Source organism: Mustelus asterias, chromosome 18 (genome assembly GCF_964213995.1).
Source record: "Mustelus asterias chromosome 18, sMusAst1.hap1.1, whole genome shotgun sequence".
Classification (NCBI taxonomy): domain Eukaryota; kingdom Metazoa; phylum Chordata; class Chondrichthyes; order Carcharhiniformes; family Triakidae; genus Mustelus; species Mustelus asterias.
The window spans coordinates 18,009,812-18,029,889 of NC_135818.1; the positions used below are offsets into that span (position 1 = coordinate 18,009,812).

The 20,078-nt window shown below is 42.1% G+C and overlaps 1 protein-coding gene across 5 annotated transcripts in view; it reads right to left on the reverse strand.

Moving 5' to 3' along the window:
* pacs2 (phosphofurin acidic cluster sorting protein 2) overlaps nt 1–20,078 on the reverse strand; it is a 216,665-nt gene that overhangs the window by 83,445 nt on the left and 113,142 nt on the right. For all 5 annotated transcript variants that reach the window (XR_013499993.1, XM_078233467.1, XM_078233466.1 and 2 more), the window contains exons 2-3: nt 14,964–15,051; nt 1,973–2,062 (exon numbers count right to left, since the gene is read on the reverse strand). Coding sequence is in view for 4 of the 5 variants with exons in the window: in XM_078233467.1 (XP_078089593.1) it covers nt 1,973–2,062; nt 14,964–15,051 (178 nt within the window). In the remaining variant the exon portion in view is untranslated. The remainder of the gene's footprint in view (nt 1–1,972; nt 2,063–14,963; nt 15,052–20,078) is intronic.

A 20,078-nucleotide genomic window follows, 5' to 3' on the forward strand; every position in this document is an offset into this window, starting at 1 on the left:
ACCAGACCCAAGTATTTCTTGTTTTAAGTAATGGTAAAATCCTGTACAGCATCTTTGGTTTATCTCAAATCGCTGGGTTAAACAGCTTGTAGCACTGAAAAAATATCACAACAAATCGAGGGCCTGTGCACATTCTGACCATGTATGTCAAATTTAAATTAAAGAGGCACTGACACATTCAGTCTCTCATCATTCGAGACGGCCAATCGGTCCATCAAACCAGTGCTAGCTCTTTGGAAGAGCTATCCAATTAGTCCATTCCCCTGCTCTTTTCTCAAAACCCTGTAAATGACTCCTCTTCAAGAATTTAGCCAATTCATTTTGCAGGATGCGGGTGTCGCTGGCTAGGCCAGCATTTATTGCCCATCCCTTGTTGCCCTTGACAAGGTGGTGGTAAGCTGCTTTGTTGAACTGGTGCAGTCCATGTGGTGTAGGCACACCCACCATGCTGTTAGGGAGGTAAGTTCTAGTAGTTTGACCCAGCAACAGTGAAGGAACAGCGATATATTTTCAAGTCAGGATAGTGAGTGGCTTGGAGGGGAGCTTCCAGGTGGTGGTGTTCCCAGGTATCTGCTGCCCTTGTCCTTGGATTTGTGGGTTTGGAAGGTCGTGGGTTTGGAAGGTCGTGGGTTTGGAAGGAGCTGCCTAAGGAGTTGCCTAAGGAGTTACTGCAGTGCAGCTTTTGACACTTACTACTAAATCTATGTGAAAAAAAGTGAGATCTCAGCCCCACCCAAGCACATTTCTTGACATTTATCTTAAATCAGAGTCCTCTGGTTACTGACCATCCCGCAAGTGGAAACCATTCCTCTATCTACATATTCTACTGAAACCCTTCATAACTTTGAACACATCTGTTCAATCCGCTTATAACATTCTCTGAAATAAGGAAAATCTTAGTTTCTCTAGTCTCTCTACAGAAGTGAAGGTCCTCACCCCATTCTCAGTTCTGAACAAAGAACAATACAGCACAGGAACAGGCCCTTCGGCCCTCCAAGCCCGCGCCGCTCCCTGGTCCAAACTAGACCATTCTTTTGTATCCCTCCGTTCCCACTCCGTTCATGTGGCTGTCTAGATAAGTCTTAAACGTTCCCAGTGTGTCCGCCTCCACCACCTTGCCCGGCAGCGCATTCCAGGCCCCCACCACCCTCTGTGTAAAATATGTCCTTCTGATATCCGTGTTAAACCTCCCCCCCCTCACCTTGAACCTATGACCCCTCGTGAACGTCACCACCGACCTGGGAAAAAGCTTCCCACCATTCACCCTATCTATGCCTTTCATAATTTTATACACCTCTATTAGGTCACCCCTCATCCTCCGTCTTTCCAGTGAGAACAACCCCAGCTTACCCAATCTCTCCTCATAACTAAGCCCTTCCATACCAGGCAACATCCTGGTAAACCTCCTCTCCACTCTCTCTAAAGCCTCCACGTCCTTCTGGTAGTGTGGCGACCAGAACTGGGCGCAGTATTCCAAATGCAGCCGAACCAACGTTCTATACATCTGCAACATCAGAACCCAACTTTGCACTTGTCACAAGGGCCTTCTGAAGTGTGGTGTGCAGAACTGGAAGCAATACGCTAGCTCAGGCCTAATGAATGACAAAAAATTACCACTGCTTCCTTCATATTATATCTCTCTCTTCATTTGATATTAACTAAAATTGTATTACTTTGGAGAAACCATTGCTCCCATAAACTTAAGGCAGTCACACAAACTTTGAATTAAATGTATTTTCACTTTTTTCCCCTTCTTCATTATATAATATGTAACCGATGTTGCCATTCAGGCAAAGGCAAGGCATCTCTGGGAGGATGAGCTTAGATGAATACAAGACCTTCCTAACTTTACCAAGTAATCCATGTGAAAAGGTAACATTTATTTATCAGAAAGAAGCATTTTAAAGATAAAATATTTCAGAAATATTCCAATGAAACCTCTCCAGAATGAAGTGTCAAATAAATCAGGTACCTGAAGTGAAAAAGTTAGTGCCAGGTCAGTTTCCACTAGACCACTAGGTGGCAGTATAATCTCATGCGACCGTAAGATTCTTTTCGAGCCCTGTGTTAAAGATATCAGATATTAAAATTAGCAATACAAGTAAACAATTTGAAAAGATGTGCAAAACTAGTAATTCTTCAGAGAAATACTTTATCACTTCTTTTGCAATAAAGCGCCCACCTATTTCTCCCTCTTCTCTAACTAATTTTTTTATATATGCAATTTCTTTTGCCATTGACAAGTACAGGATTACCAAGCAGCACTTTTTAAATTCTAAATTTTTGTACTTCAACAGCAAATCCTGAGGGTGTGGCCTGGCTGATCTATACAATGGGATTGACAGTAAGGTAGACAAATCCATTACTGACATGGCCACAAGCAGAAGTGCGGCCTGGGCAAATCTCACCATCACTCCATCTTCCATTCTTCAAGGAAAGATTCTGGGGCTAGTCATCCACAACAGGAACATAGTGAGAGGAGTGGATATTGGGAGCAAGCGCAGCCAACTGGAGGTGGGACCTAGAGTGAGAGACGCCATGGAAGCATAGGTGGTTTAAACATCAAGAGCGAGTCTCAAGACAGAAGTTTTTAGGACCTTAAATGTACTCCCAGTTTCCAGCTGTAGGTACAATCTGTCTGTCTGTTGTAACGGGTGTGAGTCTGTGTAAAACCCCCTATGTATAATGATACAGCATATACAGTGATACAAGGATACAGTGGGGCAGCACGGTGGCACAGTGGTTAGTACTGCTGCCTCACAGCGCCAGGGACCAGTGTTCGATTCCCGGCTTGGGCCACTGTCTGTGCGGAGTCTGCACGTTTTCCCCATGTCTGCATGAGTTTTGTCCGGGTGCTCCGGTTTCCTCCCACATTCTGAAAGATGTGCTGATTTGGTGCATTGACCCGGACAGACACCAGACTGTGGCGACGAGGAGAATTTCACAGTAGCTTCACTGCAGTGTTAATATAAGCCTTACTTGTGACTAATAAACAAACTTTACTTTAACTTTATATATTACTACGTATAACCCATATACAATAACGTACTATGCCACAGGGTAAGACATTCCTGTTTATAGTAATGCATTGTCTCACTTTGCACAAAACTCCTGTATTTGGTAAATACAGTATGCCACAATGCTATATTTATACACTATTAATTACATATCAGAGATTACATGTTACTTGGTATAACAAATTTGTACAACATGTCTTACTGGTTATAACACTGATGTGTACAGTATAAGCAAACTGTTAATCTTATCTAGTTCAGACTGCAATTCTTACGTACAATGTTTTCACACACATTAGACAGAAAGTCAAGAACAGAATCAAGAAAATTAGTAACCTTTGGCAGAGAATGCTATTTTTTATGCAATATTTTTAAATAGCAGTGTGAATGATTAACTAATCCTCAGTAGTTGTGAATTATTGGCAAACTATAAAACAGCTTGGTCTCAATTGGCTCCACCGTACCTTTCCCACGTTCTATATTTTGGATAGGTTTCTTTCTGTTGAAGCTATCCATCCGAAGCCCCTGTCACTGTGCATCCTGTGCCTATTTCTTGATGGGTAGTTGCTGCTTCAGAACTCCTAGGCCAAGCCAGGCATGTACATTCAAAAAAAAGACTCTGCAACTGAACCACTTGAATTATTTTTTAAGTCATTGATTTTAATGCTGGGAAATCATACACTAGCAATGTGGAATTTCCCAATATCCACCAGGAATTGGAGTGGTTATCATATTTGTTTCCTGAACTTCAATGTGTGAAGAGCATGGGGCCCAATTCTAGCTCAGCTGTAATGAATGGTTTACCCCTGCTTGCAACAGCTCTCAATATATTCGCATTAATTACACTGTATGAACTGAGCAGAAAGTCCAAGTTTTTAGCACCCAAATCATGGTGGAACCATTGGCATGGGATGCCCAGAGCCCATTCAGGCCAACAGCAATATCCACCTTCACTGCCATTAGAAACACAAAATCCAGCCGCTTAATTTGTGGAAGAAATCTGTGCAACTTGCAATCTGCTGAATATTTCCAGAACTTTTTGTTTTGATTACCAAGAAAAACTCCCCTGTTCTTCTTTAATAGTAAGGAGTCTAACACCAGGTTAACCAAGACTCCTTACTGTGTTTACTCCAGTCCAACGCCGGCATTTCCACATCATGACTTCTTTAATAGTAAGAAGTTTAACAACACCAGGTTAAAGTCCAACAGGTTTATTTGGTAGCAAAAGCCACACAGGCTTTTGAAGCTCTAAGCCCCTTCTTCAGGTGAGTGGGAATTCTGTTCACAAACAGAGTTTATAAAGACACAGACTCAATTTACATGAATAATGGTTGGAATGCGAATACTTACAACTAATCAAGTCTTTAAGAAACAAAACAATGGGAGTGGAGAGAGCATCAAGACAGGCTAAAAAGATGTGTATTGTCTCCAGACAAGACAGCCAGTGAAACTCTGCAGGTTCTTTAATAGTGCCATGGGATATTTTGCTGTGCAGTTGAAAGGGTTGACGGAGCCTCAGTTTAACATCTCATCTAAGACAATGCAGTGCGCCCTCAGTGGGCCAAGCTGGTAAATTCCCTTACCATAAAATGACTCAGGAATCAGTAGGTCCTTCAGAATGAGAAGAGGTGGGTGGAGGTAAAATGGGAGAAGAGTGGAGGTCAGGCATAAGGTGGTTTAAAGGTGGAAAATGAGAAAGTGGAGAAGAAAGGGAGTGAAACACAGGGAATTCTAACACCCCTGTGGACAACTGAAGATTGAAATCGAATAGATCAGAGAAGATATGGTTCGGCAAAGGTAACTTGTAATTTTTGTAAAATCATATATCTTCATACTTTTACAGACACAAAACATTTCTTTAGATAAATGGATGAAACTATTAGTTGTTGAGAATGTCACAAGTGGGTATTTTCCAGCTGCCCATCGTCTTTTTCACATTGCTTTCCGAGAGGACCATCAGTATCATACCATGGCCAACATTAAGGATTTCTCAAAACAAAATCAATTTACCCCCTCCCCACTTATCAAATACCCCATGTTCACATCCCTACAAGCAAAGAAATCCATCGGGGTATATTGCTGTAAACTACAATGCCTTCTGAGTAATGAGAAGTAACAGTTAACCTCTGTATCCCAGGTAGTAACAGGTTCAGTTGAATTAGCAGTAATAGTGAAATACTAAGCTAGCAGGTGCTGGGTACAGGCAGCAGTTTTCCTCAGCAATATTTCCAGACAAGTGTTTCTTTTTTAATTTGTTCTTTGAAGTAGCAACTCTGGAAAGGTCACAGTTATTTCTCATCTCAAATTCCCCTCTGAATATGATGCTGGATGTCCCTATTTCTGTTTCTATAACTAAGCAATTTGCTGGACCATTTCAGGGGTCATCAAGATTCAATCCTGTTGTGCGGACTGGAGCTATATGTATAAGAAAAGAGCTTGCATTTACATTGTGCTTGTCACAGTCTCAGGAGGAAGCTAAAGGGCTTTGCTGCCAATTAACACTTTCAAAGTGTACTCATTGTTCTAAATGATGACACGTGGCTGCTAACACAGACACAGTAAGGTCATATGGACAGCAATGACATAGATGCATATTATCTGTTTTTAGTGCCTTTGGTTGAAATGGAATGGACGTGGAGAGGATGTTTCCACTAGTAGGAAAAACTAGAACCAGAGGGCACAACCTCAGGCTAAAGGGGCAATCCTTTAAAACAGAGATGAGCAGGAATTTCTTCAGCCAGAGAGTTGTGAATCTGTGGAACTCTGCTGCAGAAGGTTGTGGAGGCCAGGTCATTGAGTGTCTTTAAGACAGAGATAGATAGGTTCTTGATTAATAAAGGGTTATGGGAAAAAGGCAGTAGAATGGGGATGAGAAAAATATCAGCCATGATTGAATGGCAGAGCAGACTCGATGGGCCGAGTGGCCTAATTCTGCTCCTGCTTCTTATGGTTGATACATGAATATTGGCCAGCCAACAAGCACTCAATTCTGAAGGGTCTGAATCTGTTTCTCTCTCTAGAGTTGCCAAATCTGCTGAGTATTTCCAGAACTTTGTGTTTTAATTACCAAGAAAAACTCCTCTGCTCTTCTTTAGTAGTGCCATGGGATATTTTGATGTCCAGTTGAAAGGGTTGACGAAGCCTCAGTTTAACATCTTATCTAAGACAATGCACTGCTCCCTAGCTGGTAAATTCCCTTACCATAAAAGTGATTCGGGAATCAGTTGGCTTTTTACAACAAATATCTTTCATTGTCCTTCTATTACAGTGCACAAGCTTTTATTGAATTCAACTTCATAGTTTGCTACAATGGGATATAAATTCATATTTCTGGGATCTCGTCCAGTACAATAACCACTATTGTATTTATATCATGTCAAACAGATTATTTAAAGTGCAGATCATAGAACTCACACAGAGCTCATCATACAGATACTTCAGACTTATTCAGCAGAGTAAAATACATCAAATAACAGAATGCTTGAATTAAACCACAGTGTACACTCCAGTGAAATACTATAGCAAAAAACAACTGACAATTAGATCACCCCATCTCTGCAGTCAGATGCACGGAGGATACAACCACATTGGTTCCCACTGTGTGACTTCAGAGAATAGGTTAATTGCTTATTTGGAGTGCAATAACACTTCAAGCAGTTTTACAACACTCATTTCTCTGTGCTTGAAATCTGCAGGGCAGATTCAGCAACTCCAATTTGGGGCAGCGTGGTGGCACAGTAGTTAGCACTGCTGCCTCACAGCGTCAGGGACCCGGGTTCAATTCCCGGCTTGGGTCACTGTCTGTGCGGAGTTTGCACATTCTTCACGTGTCTGCGTGGGTTTCCTCCGGGTGCTCCGGTTTCCTCCCACAGTCCAAAGATGTGTGGGTTAGGTGGATTGGCCATGCTAAATTGACCCTTAGTGTCAGGGGGACTAGCTAGGGTAAATGCATGGGGTTATGGGGATAGGGTCTGGATGGGATGACACATGACCATCATCAAAGCTGGGGCTGTCAACAATGTTTACTGTGATGAAATGCCACTGGTTGAACAACAAGGCCAGTCAATGACCATGGAATTATAGACCTATTTGAGGGATGGCTCACTTTTGGTCAAGAAAGTTTGCATTCAGCTAGTTGATCTTAGCCAGGGTAGTGGAAGAATTGTTGTAATTGACCTCTGGACTTTGTGGGATTCTCAGCACTGATTGCTAATACCATATATATGTGTGTGTACATTCAGCAAGAGCAGGGGAAGACTCAGTTGTGTAACTCACCTGTAGACACTAGGTATTTGTATGAGATACAGGACATGCCAGATAGAAGGAATTAGTGAGGAAAGAGGAGCAGCTAAGAAGGAAAATGTTAAACCTATCATGAAATTTTAAATATCAACACCATAAATGCTTGAAATATATTTCATTAAGTGTCATGTGACATGCATATAGTCCAGTTAAGTTTCCACCCTATCATTCATACATGCTCTTTTTGAATGTCTGGTAAATGATATCTCATTATTAGATTGAAAAATTGATCTTGGGACCCAAGTTTAGTTTGACAGTTCATTAGCTAGGAGTCACCACAACGGAATCTGAGCGCTGGAGCAGAAGCGTGACATTCTGCTGTGATTACATTTACAGCCAGCGTTTCAAAGGCCAAAATGGAGCAGGGAAGACAAGCTCAAAACCACCTTTTGCTTCCTCCCACCAAAAATATACTTTCAAAGTGGAGATAAAATGTTGGCCATGTGAAATTTACAGAAGAATATACTTGCAATTCAGAGCCAGATAGAAGATTTCCAATGCTCCCTATTTATCAGTATGTTATTCAAGCCTCTTGTGCATCCACAATGCCCCATCACCGCTAGCTATGCCTTCAGCTGCCAAGGCTCTAAGCTCTGGAATTCCCTCCCTAAAGCTCTTCATGCTGTGTACCAGTACGGTACAGAGCTCTCCTCCTTTAAGAACCTTAAAAACAACCTCAGACAGAATGTGTTTTCCAGGCAGCCGAAGTAACTTATTTCGACTACCGAATAGATGGCAAGGGGTTACATCCAGTAGAGGAAAAGGTAAAGGCCATCAAGGAGGCACCGACCTCAAGGAACACCACAGAGCTGAAATCTTTCCTGGGGTTAGTCAATTATTACAGAAAGTTTATCCCGAAATCGCCTTCCATTCTGGCCTCTTTGCACACCCGATTACAAAATACCACAGAGGGTCTCGGGGAGCTTCGCAGACAGAGGTTTTCTTCCAGGTCAAACATCAGTTACTGTCATCCAAATTACTAAACCATTTCAACTCGAAGGACAAACTTGTTTTGACTTGTGACACCTCCCATGTGGGGTTGGTGAAGTGCTGGAACATCACTGGAAAGATGAGACAGAAAAAAATCAAACCCTACTTCACCAAGAAGTCCGAAATTAGTGTTGAAGATGGGATCGTTCTTTGGGTGTCCAGAGTAATTGATCTGCTTCCGGGACAACGTCCAATATTAATATAACTCCATAATGGCCACCCAGGTGTATCAAAAAGTACGATGTTGACCAGGAGTTAAGAGGGGTGGCCTGGCCTTGATTCCAGCACCACAGACTGGGGTAAAGCGATGTGACCTGTGCCAGGAAAATCAAAAACTCCCTCCTCAGCCTCCCTATACCCATGGGAACGGCATACATGCGGAATTTGCAGGTCCCTTTTTGGGTTCTATGTTTTGAATCATTGTGGACACAGTGATTGAAGTGCGCCGCATAAGTTCTACGACTACTCAGGCTATGACCGAGAAAAGCTTCAGCAGACACTGAACGTCAGAAGTCCTGGTTTCCAATAAAAGCACAGCTTTCACTAGCGGTGATTTCCAGAACTTTGTGCTTTCCAATGGTATCCAACATGTCTGACTGCACTTTATCACCCATCGTCAAATGAACTGGCAGCACAGGCGGTTCAAACCTTCACAAGCTGTATGAGGAAACAACCCGCAGCATCCATGGAGACGAAACTGGCACAACATTTGTTTGATTATGGAACCACACCGCACACCACAACAGGTGGCTCTCTAATAGAGCTGTTGATGGGATGATGGTTTTATACCAGATCGAGCCTATTATTCCCATACTTGGCAGGAAAGACGGTGTCCCAACAGGAAAACCAAAAAAGAAACTTTGATTCCACGAGGGCAGGAAGAAAAGTTTGCAACGGGTGATCTGGTTCATATAAAGAACTTTGGGGATGGTCCCAGATGGATCTTGGAATCATAATTGAGAAAAAAGGACCAGCATCTTACAAGGTCAAAGTTCAGGATAAAACCCTAAAAAAGCACTTGGACCATCTCAGATCCAGGGAGTCCTTACTGGAGTCGACCCCATCACCAGCTATGGAGATGGCCACTGCCAGTGCCAGCCCTCAGCTTGAAGCTGACTCCACGTTGGCCCCTCCAGATAGCAAAAGTGCAGACTCTGAGATGGAGGCTGGAGAAGCAGGCCTCTGGGTTGAAACAGGGCTGAAGGAGAAACCTGCTTCGGTAACTCTGCGATGCTCCCTCTGAAAAAAGGCGGCTCCCTTTCATTATACACCCCCTGACCCAGTCCTGCCTTCAACGGACATCAACCCGAGGGCCAATTAAGGCATCCTCGCAGCAGAGATTTGGAAGAGACATGGACCTAAGGGGGGAGGGATGTTATGACAGCCACGAATGATCAATAAATCTACCTGTGGGCTTCGTAGAATATGAGGTGCCTTATTGAGCGAGTGGAGGCTCGCGCAATGGGAAGCAGCCAGCAGGAGTTTTTAAACCTGTAATGTTACTCAGACCGGAGTTGTAAGTCCAGAGGTGAAGACTTCCTGGCTTTAAGCTGCAAGAGCGGCCTTTTCCTTTGGTGCACAATAAAGTGTGTTGGTGACGGAAACTGGCATGTGGCTGAATTATTACAGGAAGAAACACCATAGTTCTGGGATAAAAATGAGTGGGACAGTTGTGTGAGTGCATAATAAGTTTGGATTTTATCTCAGTAACAATATCTGGAGCAAGATTTTAAAGGACATTATCGCACTGAAAGTGGCGTGTGTTATGAGATCAAGTCACCAAATAAGCTGACAGACACTCAGCATGTACATCTGACTGGAGTACACACACATTCCCCTGCTGTTTGACCAGTTCTCAACTTTTTCTCTATAATGCCATGCCAGCCTATTCCAGCTAAATAATTAACCTTATTCATCTCTGACTTGAGGAAAGCTAAGCTCCACTTGTCAACAAATTTTACAGGCTGTTGTGACTCTGGCCTGCCTCATCTACAAAAGAAAGCCCTGCACTCAAGTTCAAATGCTCTTCTTCTGCAGCCAGTACCATGCAATTGGCAAACACTTCCTTGTAAATAGAATGGTGAGATCATATGACAAACTGGGAGATATCAAGCCTACTCTTGATCATCAGCAAGTGACGAAGGAGTTATCGACAATGCTATCAAGCGGCATTTGCTTGGCAATATCACTGATCCTCAATTTGGATTCCGCTCAGATCATTCTGCTCCTGAACCAATTACAGCCTTGGTTCAAACATGGACAACAGAGCTGAACTCCAGAGGTGAGGTGAGTATGACTGCCCTTGACATCAAGGCAGTATTTGATCGAGTGTGTTATCAAGAAGGCCTAGCAAAGCTGAAGTCAATGGGAATCAAGAGGAAAACTGATTAGAGTCAAATCCAGCACAAAGGAAGATGGTTGTGGCGACTGGAGGTCAATCATCTCAGTTCCAGGACATCACTGCAGGAATTCCTCAGAGTAGTGCCCTAGCCCAATCATCTTCAGCTGCTTCATTAATGACCTTCCTTCCATCATGTCAGGAATGGGAATGTTTGCTGATAATTGCACAATCTTCAGCACCATTGAAGACTCATTAGATATTGAAGCAATCCATGCCCAAATGCAGCAAGATTGGAACAATACCCAGACTTAGGCTGACAAGTGGCAAGTGACATTTGCCATCATACAAGTGCCAGGCAATGACTATCTCTAACAAGGTCTTCCTTCGACACCGGTGCTAAATTCCCTCCTATCAATGTCCTGGGATCTATCACTGACCAGAAACTGAACCCAACCAGCCATATAAAAACTGGCTACAAGAGCAGGTCAGAGACTTGGAATCCTGTGGCGGGTAACTCCCCTCCTGACTCCCCAAAGCCTATCCACCATCTATAAAGCACAAATCAGGAGTATAATATGGAATGCTTTCCATGTGCCTGGATGAGTACAGCTCCAACAACACTACAACACTCAAGAAATTTGACACCAACCAGGACAAAGAAGTTCCCCCCACAACCTCTTTGCTAGATCATCCGGAGGAAACCTATGCAGACATGGGGAGAATGTGCAAACTCTACACAGTTACCCAAAACCGGAATTGAACCCGGGTCCCTGGCGCTGTGAGGTACCATACTAACCACTGTGCCATCGTGCCGTCCCCTAGAACTCTCTTCCCAACAGCACTGTAGGTGTACCTACACCACATAGACTGCAGCAGTTCAAAGTGCCAGCTCACCACCACCTTTTTAAGGGCAATTAGGGATGGCCAATAAATGTTGGTCTAGCCAGAGATGGCCACATCCCGTGAACAAATAAAAAAAATAACCATCAGTTTCAACAGCTCCAGAAATAGCTTTACTGCCAATCCGGTCACGACATTACTAGAGAAGTTTGCTCCAAGTTATATTACACAATCTCCTGTACATCCAGTTAACATAACATATTTCACAGTCTTTGATCCTATTTTATGTTATATAGAATGAGCTCAAAGATCAGCCATGATCTCAGAGTGGCAGAATAGGATTAAGAAGCTAAATGGCCTCATCCAGTTCCTATGTTTCTGCCTTCAGAGTGGCAATGAAGCACGTATTTCTGGTTACACGGGCAGACCCACAGCTGCCAACAAGTTGCCTTAAGAACGGGGCCAAGATTAATGAGGAGTTTCTGGATAACATTGCAGCTTGTTTACAATTCAACAAAGCAATCAAGCAATGGCTTGAATTTGAAACTAAAGAATTACCAGGTAATAAGGGTAATGCTAAAGGGGAGTTTGACTTAGCATAAACCTCAACCACTATGCACATTCAAGAGTAACTGCAGAAAACTCCATTCCCATAAAAATGAGCCAGATGAATTTTGCTCAATTGCATCAGTGTCCACGTTTTTCTAACCTGTGCACAGCCTGACACACAGCTAAACCCAATCCAGACCCCAATACCCACATATACACTCAATTTCAACAGGGGACAATGTGTAGCAATCTGGAGAGCAAAATCTGGACAATTTACTCCTCCTTAATCCCCTGCTGCTGAGGTCACTTGCATTACCACCACTGCCACCCCAGCCGTCATATGCTACCTCAGTCCAAATTCATATTCTTCCAGTCTGATGCCACCATCCATTGCCTTAATTAGCTGAGCATTTACAGGAGCAGGGATGCAGTGTAGTACTATAGCACACTAGTAGTTGCACAAATTATTTCATACAACAATTTGATACAGTAGTATGACACTTGCCTTTGGGTTCGAATGTTATGATCCACTATAGGATTACGGAACTACAGGATCTTTATCAATCATGACATTTCAGAGTGTCAACATCAGAGTTCCGCCTTTTCTCTGGGACATTAGACAGAGGTCCCGAAGCCTAAAAGCATCTCTGTCTCCCCTCTCTACAAAATCTTTCTGGGAGCTCCAAAGCTGTTAACCCAAGTCAAAAACAGTATGCCTGGATTTGCTAACTTTTTAAAGAGGGGTTTAAGTCTATAGGAGAAATATTGCTCAATTGGAACGGAATAGTAATAAGTTAGAAGTTAAGAGTTTGCTTCTTTTCATGTTTAAAGATTGTTCAATGGTCAAGAGTTAAATTGTTTCATTTTGTTAAAGGTATATTTAAACTGTGTTATGAATAAATCTTGTTTTGATATAATTCCTTATTTGTCGGTGGAATCACTCGAGGCAAAGCATCCTTTCCTCACTATCCAAGGATTCAGGTAGATACGATAAATCTTTCTGCATTCCTTTGAAGAAAATGGAGGTTTCTTGGCATCTCGCCAACATTCTTCCCTGAATCATTAATAACATTTTTACAGTGCCAGGTCCGAAACGCCAAGGTACATTATGAAGCCAGGCTAGACCCCAACAATATTTTGCCATAAATGTGAGGAAAAGGACTTCTCTGTAAATTGAAAGTTTTCCTTTAACCATATTTTCAAACATTGCTCTTGGTAGGGGGAGCATTAACTTGGCCAAAAGGTAGAAAGGGAAGAATGAAGGCAGAGCTGTTACTACAACAGAATTTTTGCAATGCCTAGCAGTTGGTTTCTGAACATAGTAAAACCTCAAATGTGTGTTATCATAACAGAGAAGGAAGGTTAGTGAGGGTCAGGCAGCCCGAGTGTCAGAATAGCAATTCAGGGAGGATGGAGGTCACTCTGGCCAAATTGATCTCAGCTGTTTGGAAAATGTAAAGACGAAGTGTGCTGTTAAAAACAGTGAAAGATAAGCCGTTGGAGGGAAAAGTCAGATACCAGTCAATCATTCTTACACACCTCAAACAGCCAGTTCAAGAGCAACACATGCTGTAGCTTATCAGCTCTACTAGAGTGACTAACTACGGGAGACTAGATTGAAAACAATGGGAGTGGAGTATCCTCACAATAAACAATATTGAATTTCCTCTAATTTAATGTGCACTATAAAACATCACATGATGCAATAGGTACTATGCAATCTTTTCTCATCTGAGAAAGAGGTCACTTTATAGAGAATTGCATAAATCCAACACATGAAGTTTAGAAATAAACTACACTGTTGAACCTTTTAAAGAAACAATTTATAGAACAGAATTAATGCGAGTTTGCACATTCTCCCCATGCCTGTGTGAGTTTCCTCCGGGTGCTCCGGTTTCCTCCCACAGTCCAAAGATGTGCGCGTTAGGTTGATTGGCCATGCTAAATTGATCCTAGTGTCTGGAGGATTATCGGGGTAAATGTATGGGCTTATGGGGATAGGGCCTGGGTGGGTTGCGGTCGGTGCAGACTTGATGGGCCGAATGGCCTCTTTCTGCACTGTAGGGATTCTATGATTCTAAGAGTTGATCTGTATGGGATCACATCAGAATAGCAGACATGCAAGAATTGAGGTTTTTTTTGTTTAACTTTTTTGTTTGAGGCCATAAAAAGTTTTGTGCAGAAATTCCATTTGCCTGATGAAATTCACGATGCTCAATCTTTGACAATAAATAGCACAGTGAGTGGAAATGAAACAGGCTGTTTTTTTCACATGCCATTCGTCCTTAAAACTGTGCACCAGAAACCTTTGCCCATTCTTCAATGTCTTTATGGTTGTGTTTCCCCTCAGTATTTACTGCACCAGATATTTGATTGGTTCAGTGTTTCTCCTAAGCAGCACTTACGTCAAGTTAAGAAAGAAAAGCAAGACTTTGGTTCGGTTTTGTACTTGATGCAACGGCTGCACTGAAAAAGCAAAGGCAGTTGGTAACCAGATCTGTGCACAAGGTTAAAGAACTAAATAACGTAACTGAAATGATTGGGGTGGAGCCGTTCCCAAAAGACAGAGACTGTCACCTGGGTATGACAACAGTAAGAATGGATCAGTGGAGATGCCTTGGTTGGTCCAGAGACCACCGCAGAAGTAGTGCAACACCTGAATAGATTTGATTGTATAATACTGGTGCAAAGTGGCAGAGCCAGTTACCCGGTTACTTGTACGCTTCTGAATTGCCAATGATCTACTCCAACCCTGGGATCGATTCTGCACTCATAGTTTAGATCAGATTCCTGTGAATTTTGAAGTCAATTCAATCTTTGCTCAGTAATAAAGCTCCATTCAGAGTCAGTATTTTACAGGTGCGTTTTGTTCCATTTGTTCTGACACAGTGAAGTTAGAAAGGACAGTGCAAGATTAAATAGCTCACCTGCATCTTCACAGCAATAACAATTGAAGTGAGTTCCTTGTCCAATTCCTTTACGACCACCAGCTTCTTTAGTGTTAAACTACACAATCTGGAAAAAAAAACATTCAAATCAGGAAAATGCAGTATTGAAGAAAAATCAGAAACTCATAACCAATTAGTATCTTGGACAGATCTGGAGTTATGTAGGCTACCTTCTATTGTCGTCCCTCAAACGTACCCTGCAACCAACCAGTATTCATCAGGATACAATAATATCTTTGTTACCAAGAAAGGTAGCAGTGAGGAACAAGACTGCCAAGCTGGCAAAAATCAGTCCACATCTGCAGAACCACACTGCTATTAAAAGTAATCCATGCAGCCCATCCTTATGATAAATTACAGATTAAGAATCATAGAATGGTTACAAAACAGAAGGAGACCATTCAGCCCAAGTCTATGCTGCTTTCTGCAAAAGCAATTTAGCCATTCCCATTCCTGGTCCTCACCTTGCAGCCTGACAATTTCTTAACTTTAGATGCTTATCCAATTCCATTTTGAGAAAGCATGATTTAATCTGCTTCCATCACCCTTTCAGGCAGTGCATTTCTAATAGTAGCATGACAATGTCACCTTTATGCTAATCACTCTTAAATTGTGTCTCATGGTTCTCCATCTTTCTACCAGTGGGAACAGTTTCTGTCCATCTATTTTGTCTAGACGCTTCATGATTGTGAGTGCTTCTATCAAATTTATCAACCTTCCCTTGTCTAAAGAAAACCCAGCTTCTCCAGTCTCTCCGTGTAACACAGTCCCTTAGTCTTGTATCATTCTCATTAATCATTTCTGCAACAGTCTTCACATTCTCCCGATAGTGCAGTGCCCAGAACTGGACACAATAGTCCAGTTGGAGCCCAGAATTTTATAAAGGTTCATCATGTTTTTGTACAGTTTGCCTCTATTTATAAAATCCGGATCCCATGTGGCTTTTTAATGACTTTTTCAACCTGTCCTGCTATGGGTCTCTGCTTCTGCACAAACTTTAAAATTGTATCCTTTAGCTCATATCGTGCCTTTCCTCATTCTTCTGACCAATGCATCACTTTGCACTTTACTACCTTAAATTGTATCTGCCACATATCTCCACATTCCACTATGTGCTCTTGAAGTCACATCCCAAGTTTTGTGTCCTCAGATTTTGAAATCGTGCACTGTACTCCCAAGTCCAAATCATTAACAGAGACCAAGAAATGCGCAGTGGCCCCAGGGTCCAGGATCCGTAGGTAGGGTGGGGAGGGTAGTCAGAGTGGAGTTGTGGTGGGGGGTGGGGGGGGGGGGGGGGGGGGAAGAGTTATGGGGGTGAGGATGGGGCATTGGGGGAGGGAATGTTAGCTATAGATTTGAATTTTTTTTGGAAATGTAGCAATTTATTTGTAGCCACTTTCTTAACATTGTTGATGCTGTGTGACTAATTATCCTTAGAGAATCAGTACTGGGCTTCCATTGTTACAGTCACTCTGCCTACTGCATGCAGGTGTAATGAAAGAAACATAAAATCCACATTTATGCAGCACGTTTCATACTGTTCCAAATCAATTCATGGCCAATTAAGTACTTTTGAGTTGAAGTCACTTGTATAATGTAGGCAATATTGTGGAATGGCAGAGTAGGTTTGAATAGCCTACTCTGCTCCTAATACATAGTTTGTGTGTCATTCTGGATGGATGGGATGACCTAGGCCCGGTGGCCTTTGTTATGCATAATTATCTTACAAAAAGTGGGTGGAATCGTGGCTGGAGTTCAGGTTATTTTGCTGCTGATGAAAGTTTACTGTGAACAGGTTATGTGGGGTGATATTGCCAGGTCAGGAGCGCATGATGGGCTCACAGTGAATCAGTAACCTGTTTTACACGGCACATGATTCTCAAAAGTCTTTTCCATTGACTTCAATCATGTTCTTTTGCCTACCTAATGTCCCACTCTACCTTTGGTGCTAATAAGTTTTGTGAGGTATTGAAATATTATGATAAAATTGTGTTGCATGGCAGATATTGGAAATATATTGTAGTGAGAAGCAGTAATCAACAGTCTTCAAACTTGGTCATCATGAAACAGATACAATTATGAACATTCAGTCTTTGTTCATTTGTTGCACAGACATCGAGGGCCCAGAAACAGGAGAAGAAACAGGGCCCATGATTTCTCTTCCTATCCCTGGTCCCAGTACCAACCCCTGGGAAGCACCACAATATATCCTCCTCCAGTCTGACAAACAACCATTCACCACTATTCTGTTTCCTGTCACTCGGGCAACTTCATATCCAAGCTGCCATTTTCCTTTCTATTTCATGGCTTCAACTTTGCTGACCAGCCTATTGGATGATAATTTATCACAGCCTGTTTAGAAGTCCATGTACACTGCAACAACTGCATTACCCTCAGCAACCCTTTCTGTTACCTTGTCATGAGACATGATGTGCCTTTAACAAATTTGTGCTGGCTTTCCTTAATTAATCCACCTTGTCCAAGTGACTGTTAATTCTGACCTGGACTCTTATTTCAAAAAGATTTCCCACCAATTAAGTTAAACTGACTGTCAGGGATTGACTCAGAAATCAAGATTCTGGAGACCACCAGCAGGGTAGCATCAACTGTCAATAACACTCCATCTATAGTTTGAAACCCGCGACTGCCCACTCAGTTGCAGCACAGATATATTTCGATAAACTTTTAGGTACCCATAATTTTGTTATTCCTGAATGAAGAACTTCCAAAATTCATAGAAATCATAGAAACCCCACAGTGCAGAAAGAGGCCATCTGGCCCATCGAGTCTGCGCCAACCACAATCCCACCCAGGCCCTACCCCCTTATCCCTAAACATTTACCTGCTAATCCCTTTAACCTACGCATCTCAGGACACCAAGGGGCAATTTTAACATGGCCAATCCACCTAACCCGCACATCTTTAGACTGTGGTAGGAAACGGGAGCACCTGGAGGAAACCCACGGAGACACGAGGAGAATGTGCAAACTCCACACAGACAGTGACCCAAGCCGGGAATCGAACCCAGGTCCCTGGAGCTGTGAAGCAGCAGTGCTAACCACTGTGCTACCGTGCCGCCTCAACAAAATTGAATAACATCAGTGAATATTAATGGAATTTTATACATTGGTGCAATGATGTACGTTGCAAGAAAATTAAATGTAAATTTTCTGTTTGTGTTGCAACTTTGTACGTATTACAACAGCGACTAAGCTTCAAAAGTACTTAACTGACTGTAAAGCACTCTGGGAAGTCCTGGAGTTGTGATAGGCAATATATAAATGAGAGTCTTAAATTGCTCCTATCCACAAAAATCCCTACACTTAGTTTGAAAATGGGTATTAACATTTGCAATTGGCCCCATGTCTATGATTTCCATCTGTACTTCCTGCAGTCCCCTCAGATGCATACCACCCGAATCTGATGATTTATCACCTTAAGTACAATCTTTCTCGTACCTCTACTTAATCAATTTTTAGCCCATGTAGGATCTTAACTGTCTCCTCTTTCACTATGACTTTGGTGGCATCTTCCACTCTGACAGATGTAAAGTATTCATTACAACCTCAGCCATGCCTTTCATGTGCTGGCTTCTTTGTGGTCTCCAATCAGCCACTCTCCTCCCTCTCACTACTATTTTACTTTTTATGCTCCAAGGGAAGAGTTTTGGATTCATTTTCATTTAAGCTGCCAGTCTCTTCATGCTCTCTCTTTACCTCTCATTTCCTTTTGCATTTGCCTTCTGAATTTTCAATACTCAGTCTGGTTCGAACTTGTACGAACAACCTACCATTTCTCATACACCCCTTTTTTCTGCTTCATCTTACTCTTACCTTTTTTGATATTCAGGGAACTCTGGGTTTGATTATCCTGCCTTTTCCCTTTGTGGGAATATACCTCGACTGTACCCTAAACTAATGGGTGATTAAAGTTTTGTCTGTTGAGAGAAGAATGGCCCTCAGTACAAAAGCCTGGTTAAGAAATACATTAACCTTGGTTCAATCCTCATTTAGTGTCTCAATATAGGAAGTGCAGGATCTACATGTTAGTGGGACTTTGGAGGAATGCTGTAGATTTAGTTACCATTCACCTACTAGCTTAAAATTTTGCAATATGGGAGGAGTAAATAAGCATTCACATTTTCTGGACCCTGAATGTTATTAGTATCTAGACCACCATGAACTATGTTCAAGTTCTTATGCTTTGCAAAAATATATCTAGACAGTAAAATAAAATGCAAATTGAACATTTTTAGAAATTAAATATACTTGGCAGACTATTCAATAATATTAGTGCAGAGAGGTCACGTGTTCTAAAAATTAGTTGTATTCTTCCCAGCAATGCTTTCTCAACTATGTACAGTATACACAGTATTGTGCTTTTTTGGAACTTTCTAATATTTATTATTGTCATTGGTATTAGTCGCAGAAGCTTGGGGTAGCAGTTCCTTTTGGGCCTTGGTATTCAAAATGGGGAAAAAATTTACTGCATTCCAGTGCAAATATGCCTCATCTTGCTGAGCACCTAAATTAATTTTTAAAAATGTACCTACTTTAGGAGGTAACCTTTTAAATTCGAGCTTGGGCAGACCCATTTGAAAAACTGTGTTCAATTTTGGGCATCACACCACAGGAAAGGTACTGGGGCCTTGGAGGCGCTACAGAATTACACCAAAGCTTCGAGTACTAAATTATAAGGACAAGGTGCTTAAACTTGGCTTGCATTCCCTTTTAACAGGTGATCCAACAAAGACATTTAGAGTGTTAAACTGATTCAAAATGGGAGATACAGTGAAGCTAGTTCCTCTGGTGGGACAATCTTGAGGGGACATGATCATAAAATTAGACCTAGGCCATTGCAAAGTGAAATCAGCAAACACTTAGTCAAACAAAGGGTAGCATAAATGTGGAACTGTCACCTAAAAGGTTGCACATGCAAGGAATCAGTTGGAGTTTGTAAACTTTGTTAGATAATGGGTAAGTGGGAATACGGAGTTGAAGCCACAGTCCGATCAGTCATTACCTTATTGAATGGTGGAGCAGGCTCGAGGCACCGAATGGCCTATTCCTGCTCCTAATTGATATGTTCATATGT